Here is a 6438-nt window from a genome sequence, read left to right as displayed (position 1 = left end):
GCCCCAACTGCATATTTTTTGATGTGTTGCAAATGTGTCAAAAAAAGTTGAGAATTTGATCACTTTCAAATTCAGTGAATGTTAACCTGAGGAATATGCCATTGTGAGTTTACTATCCTTTGCAAAGAGCTCTGCCTGCAGGAACCCCCTGGGAGGGGTAGTGGGCAGGACAAGGACTTAATGGCTTGGGAAAGAGACTCGGTGTACGAACCTGTGCACCTCCCTGCATGCCTGGGAGGAGGTGCAGGCGCATTTTCACTTAGTTCTGGAAATGTTTCTCTTTAAAGAATCTGGTTAATAACCTGCACTTTTGTCAGCAGTGAATGACACTACGAAATCATACCCCAAAAGCCTCATTTACGGCACTTTAGCCACTAAATTTAGAATTAAGCTAAATTTAGCATTAGCCAAATGCCCAAGCTGCAAAATGAACACTTAAAATCAAATGTTAGATTTTGTAATATTTTCAGAAGATGTTTCTTTCTGAAGCTGCAAATAATTAAATGAAATGAAAGTACATTAGGGGCTGGGGAGATGGCTCAGTGGAATAAATGCTTCTCTGGCAAGTGCAAGGGCCTGAGTTCAATCCCCGGTTCAAAAAAAAAAAAAAAAAAAAGTACATTAAGTTTTGCTTTCTTCTCTGTACTCTTAACATTCAGCCCTCAGATTAGCTTTTGTAATTTCTCACTTAGTCGAAATGCTGATTTGTGCATAGTTGCTATTTTATCAGCACAATTTATAAAGACAGAATTCTTGGGGGTAAACAATTATTCTTGGTGATATTGCTTGGGGCTCTTTGCACAGAGTTATTCTGTGAAAATTTAAATAAGAACATTGCTCTGACAGCCGTGAACACAGTTCTGAAGATTTGTGAGAGTCAGTCTTGCGAAGCGCCGCTGGTGAGAGTCCCCCCAAGCTACTCCCCACCTTTCCAGTGGCTTCTGCATTGTACTTGCTAAAGGACAAATGCAGGAAATTAAGCCTCTGATGCAGCCTGAGTTGCATTCAGGCAAGGGAAGCAATCCACTCAAAACACATGGGCTGTGCTTTAGCTTGTGCGCTGGTCTTTCCATGGTCTTGGGCCTGAAAATGCCTCTTGCTGGTGTCAGACTTGGATTTGCGGTTTTCTGTGGATGCAGAGAGAGAGATCCGGGAGCTTCTGTAACTTTGGCTTTGTGATGTTTGGAAAGAACTTGAAGCCTGAGTTTGTGCCTCTGTGTGTGTGTGTGTGTGTGTGTGTGTACGCGCATGCATGTTTGTGTGTGCAAATTAAGCGTTTGGGAGAAGGGGCAAGTGAAGACTGGATGTTGTGTGCTTCCAGTAGGACACGTGGCCGGATGCGTGCTCCACCGTAGCTGCTACACATCGAACCAGTGGTCACCCATGCAGGTGCGGTTCCACTCGCAGCCGCAGGTCCAGCACCACTCAAGCCGGCACTGGGGCTGAGGACACTTCATGTGCATGCATCCACCTGCAGGGACAGAGGACGCAGTGCCGTGGGTTTGTGGCTCAGGCGTGGGAGACACTCATTCCCATGCCAGCTTGCTGGTCTAGAAATCATTGTCTTAGTAAATGGTGCAAGGGCAGAGAGAACCCAAGACAGAGAGAAAGCATCAGCAAGCAAGGCGGGCAGCTCTGAAGTTCTAATGCTCATTAAGAAGTTGAGGCACACTCCTTCCCATCAAGAGCAAATCGATTTGCAAATCTGAGTTTGTCTATTTCTTCTAAAATAAGACTTAGAGGCAAATGATTCATTTTTTTTTTTTACATTCAATTCCTTATTTAAATTTAAATACTTACTGAATTCAATACCTTAAATATATTCAAAAGTACATTTATATAAAGGCTACTGTAATGAGGGAGCCAAGCATCAAGCAGTTTAGGATATTGACTCCTACACACCATGGAGGAGAAACCAATGCCCAAAGTGAGTACTAGTGTCCAAAGTGGTATTAACAGGAGTGACATAAAAAATAAAGTAAAAATAAAGCAAATAATGAAGAAATTCGTGGCCCAAAATTTTGGGAATAAGTTGATTAAGGTTTCTTTACAAGTGAATTTGGAACAGCTTTAACATCCTAGTGCAGGAGGGGCATGAGCGGCTTCTGAGGGGTGACACACTCTAGCCCTTGTGGGACTCAGCCTAGTGAGGGCTCTGTCCTGGTGACTTAGTTCTGCTCCACTAGCAACCATCGAGGGCGTGCCGTGAGGAATCACCCACCACATGGGCCGGACAGGGGTGTCCCCTTGCCTCTGCAGTATCTCTGAACACTTGAATCCCCTGGGGGACACTGTGAAATCCTGGATGGGAAGTTTTCCTAACATTTTTGTGGTGGTTGATGACTGACCATACACTAGGTGTCTAATACTATTAGGAATCAGGGTAATTCATGTTTCCTCAGTATTTCTTTTCCGCCCGACCCTGGACCTTCGTCTGGATGACCATGATGTCCTGTGCTGCTACCACCCACCACAGCGGAAAGCTCCCCGCTTCGCAGACCTGCGGGCTAGGCATTTATTTCCCATGGAATCCACATCGAGAAGCTCCTCCTAGCAGCCCTGCTCCCAGTGAGCCTTAGTACACTAGGGCATTTCAGAATTGCTTTTGTGAAGAAGCAGTGTTAGTTTTAGAGGAGCTGGGGTTTGGGAGGCTAAGAAACTTGATACGAAAGAACCACGATTCAAACTTGGCCTGGAGGGGCTGAATCAACGGCTGTGCTTGCTTAATCGCACACACAGCGGTCAAGCCTGCCCAGAATCCCCGCCTGCCACCAGCACACAGCCATCACCCCCCAGAAGAGCCCAGTGCCCCCTCCTTCCCTGCTTAGGCCACACTCACCATTTTTCTCAACTGGCACACTGCAGCGAGGGCAGGGCTTGGTGGTTTTCTTGATGGTCTCCTTGGAGGCCTCTTCCCAGCGTGCCTGCTCCGCGGCCCTCTCATCCACTCTGTAGGGCTGGGGAGACCGAGACAACAGGAGTTTAAGTTCACGTCTTTATTGCTGGAATTGAAGTTTCCTCCTACAGAGGAGTCTGAAAGGTGGACTCGCCTTTAGGCAAGAAACCCATATGTCAATTCGCTTTCCACGTGCTGGACAGCATGGGACATGCAGAGAATGCTCTGCTCCTGGCACCTGGCATATGCCCATAAGCTAGGAACAGATTGTGTGGTTATATAGCATGTAATATTTATTCTATTATTTTGTATAACTATAATAAATAACACTTACTAGGCCATTAATGTGCAGGCAAGGTGATAAATGCTTATGTATGCTTCCTATCAGATATTTTATTGGGTATGAAGTGAACATCCTGGCTTTTACTTTGCTTTGAGGATTAGGTAATTTTTTTTTTTTTCCAGCACCAGGGATTGAACTCAGGACCCTGAGCTCACCAGGCAAGCAGTTATTCTACTGAGCTATCTCCCTGGGCCCTGTATTAAGTGAACTAAACAATGGATCAACCTTGGTAAGTAGGAGACTCTGTGACTCCCAAACCTTTGCCCTTAAATTTTAGAGCTGGTTTTCCTTACTCTTTGCACCTGGGAAATGGGGAGCAACAAATGTTGCTACAGACGGACATCAGCAAGAACAAGGGAACAACTAAGAAGAGAGCTTCAGCAGTTGGGACCACCCAGAGACCGGGAGCTCTGGAGCCCACTACTTGGGTTGAAATCCCAGCCCCAGGGAGGTACATGATATTGGAAACATTAACTAACAACTATGAAAGTTCTCATTCCTTAGATGCAAATAAAAAAAAAAATGCCAAATACATGAGGAGAATAGAGGTAGTAAAGTCATGTCTTTAAGTTCTCAGAATATCTTATATAATATGATATGGTAATACGAATTACTTCTGGATCTATAAAATGGCAATGTCTCAAATATGTCTGCCAGCATTACTTATGCCTGTGAAGACTAGATCATCCTTTACTCTTACCACATGATATGGATTAAATATGTCCCCTAAAGTTTATGTGTTGGGCCGAGGAGATGGCTCAGTAGATTAAGTGCTTGCCTGGCAAGCACAAGGGCCTGAGTTCAATCCCCAGTTCAGCCAAAAAAATAAATAAATAAAAAATAAAGTTTATGTGTTGAAAACCTAGTATCCAAATTCATGTGTTCATGGTACGAGGGGGGTGACTAGGGTCCTATAAGGTCTGAGAGTGGCGTTGCTATGGCGCCATCAGTAGCTTCATCAGATGAGAGGGACCAAAACTCATGCGCACTCTGCCTTGCCGTGTGCTGCTCTCCATGAGATTAGAGTGGACAATGGCGACGTTCACCAGGTGCTGAGAAGCTGTGGGTGCCATCTCCTGGGCTTTCCAGACTCTAGAACCATGAGTCAGATAACTGGTTCTTACTTATGAATTGATGTACCTGGACTCAGGTGTTTTGCTAATGCAATGAAAAACTGGTTAAGGGATTTTAAAAGAGTGACTGCAGACATTCATCCTGTGTCTACCTAGTAATTCAGACACTGTGACCTCTTCTACTTATGTCAAACATTGGATGACATGTGCAGAGAAAGAACTGGTATATTTTTAGATTTAGGAGATGTACTTTGTGGCTTAGAAATATATTTCAAAATATTAATGCAACTTGACCCTTATAGTATTTAAAAGTTCTTTTACTATTTCTTTTCTTTCTTTTTGTCTTTGCAGAACTGGGGATTGAACTCAGGCCCTTGAGCTTACCGGAGAAGTGCTTATTCCACTGAGCCATCTCTCCAGCCCCTCTTTTACTATTTCTAAAATGAATATAAACCTGCAAGTTATTTTACTAACTTGTAATAACAATTTTATGTATTTATTTATTCATTTTCATCTTTTTGAGACAGGGTCTCACTATGCAGTTCTGGATGGCCTTGAGCTCACATCATAGCTCAGGCTATCCTCAAACTCACAGCAATCCATCTCCTGCCTTAGTCTCCTAAGTGCTGAGATTATAGGTGTGTGCCACCATGCCTGGTCTCCTAGCCCTTTTGATGTTCTTTTTCTTTTTTCTCTGTATTTAGGACAGGGTCTACAGGGTCTCACTACGTAGATTGGACTCAGAGTGATTCTCCTGTTTTCAGCCTCCCAAATGCTGGGATTACAGGCACATGCCACCATGCCCAGTCTCAATTGCTGGCTCAGCATGCCCCATGGGCAGGGCCAGCACAGCACGCTGCGGATCAAACCCCAGCCACTGCACTCTCTCTAAGCAGGAGCTTTAGTCTGCTGAGTTATCAGGCTGGCCCTAGCCCTTTTGAAATGTTAACATTTCTTAGTATCTATGAGTGAAGTACTATAAGGAAAATAACTGCTTGTATATTGGTTAGCAGCATTTAACAGCTTTTATAGAAATTGGTTTTATAGAATGTTGCTATTGTTTCCAAGAGAAAGTAAATTCTGTCTGGGCCACGGTCATATTTGAGTCATCTTCATATTTCCAATGTCTGGTTTGTGCCTGGTCTATGGCAGACATTTACTACACTTTAATCTTTTATGTATGTATTTACTTGGTACAGGGTCTTGATATACAGTGAGGACTCATACTGATCCTCCTGTCCCAGCCTCCCCAGTGCTGGGATTAAAGGTGTATGCCTCCATGTCTAGTTTTGGTGGCTGGCATGACATCCCCGTGTTTCAGGGCTGGCACAGCATGCAGTACCTGAGATTCAACCTGGGTCTTTGCACTTGCCAGGCAGGAGCTTAGACAACCGAGTTATCCCCCGGGCCCCATTTGCTACATTTTAACTAAGTAAATTAATAAATCAGTTGTGCAGCTAGCCCATGAGGGCACTAAACTGATGGTTACTTAGAACAGGTCCCATGGAGTGGGTGGACACATGGGTACATCCTTGAGGTGGGGTTGGACTTAGCCAGGGCTGGTCCCTGCGGTGAAACCCATTCCATTTCAGTTAAGTTCACCACATTTACAAAAATGTGACTCAAAGACTGCCATGTGGTTTGTACTAGAATGAAGCAGAATCAGTTTAGCCGCTAAAAAGCAACCACAGGTCCCTGAAAACGTTGGCTCTGGTACATCTTCAGGCTGAGAGTTCAGTGATAAGGCTGTGGCTAGTGATTTGGTGTCTCGGCGGTCATCTTAACTACACGACTTCCGGTCAACTCAGACACAAGTGGTTCTAATGCTTAGGGATGGGTATCAAATCCGACCCTCCAAACATATTGTGAACCCACCCCAAACTTCTCCCGTGAAAGGCCAGGAGTCTGTGCAGTGGGTTAAAATTGCTTATTGGTGGCAAGTTGGTCATACAGATTGGAGAACAAAACAATTTTACTTGTTAAAAAGTGATTTCTGAAGGCTTCTTTTCAGCACCACGGCACACTAAGTGGGATTCTCCTGCTTCACAGACCTAAGTTGCTGGGTGAACTGTGAGGGGGAAAAAAAAAAAAAAAAAATATATAATCCTTATTCCATTTTTCCTACA

At 44.3% G+C, this 6438-nt stretch overlaps 1 protein-coding gene across 2 annotated transcripts in view; it reads right to left on the bottom strand.

Moving 5' to 3' along the window:
• Positions 1–621: 621 nt before the first annotated feature.
• The window catches only part of Prkn (parkin RBR E3 ubiquitin protein ligase), a 1575591-nt gene continuing 1569774 nt past the window's right edge, over positions 622–6438 (bottom strand). For both annotated transcript variants that reach the window (XM_023699288.1, XM_023699289.1), the window contains exons 11-12: positions 2840–2957; positions 622–1471 (exon numbers count right to left, since the gene is read on the bottom strand). In XM_023699288.1, the coding sequence (XP_023555056.1) occupies positions 1359–1471; positions 2840–2957 (231 nt within the window). In that variant the 3' untranslated portion in view covers positions 622–1358. The remainder of the gene's footprint in view (positions 1472–2839; positions 2958–6438) is intronic.

Source organism: Octodon degus, unplaced genomic scaffold (assembly GCF_000260255.1).
Source record: "Octodon degus isolate 3935 unplaced genomic scaffold, OctDeg1.0 scaffold00112, whole genome shotgun sequence".
NCBI lineage: Eukaryota > Metazoa > Chordata > Mammalia > Rodentia > Octodontidae > Octodon > Octodon degus.
This window is presented reverse-complemented; position numbering and strand designations above follow the sequence as displayed.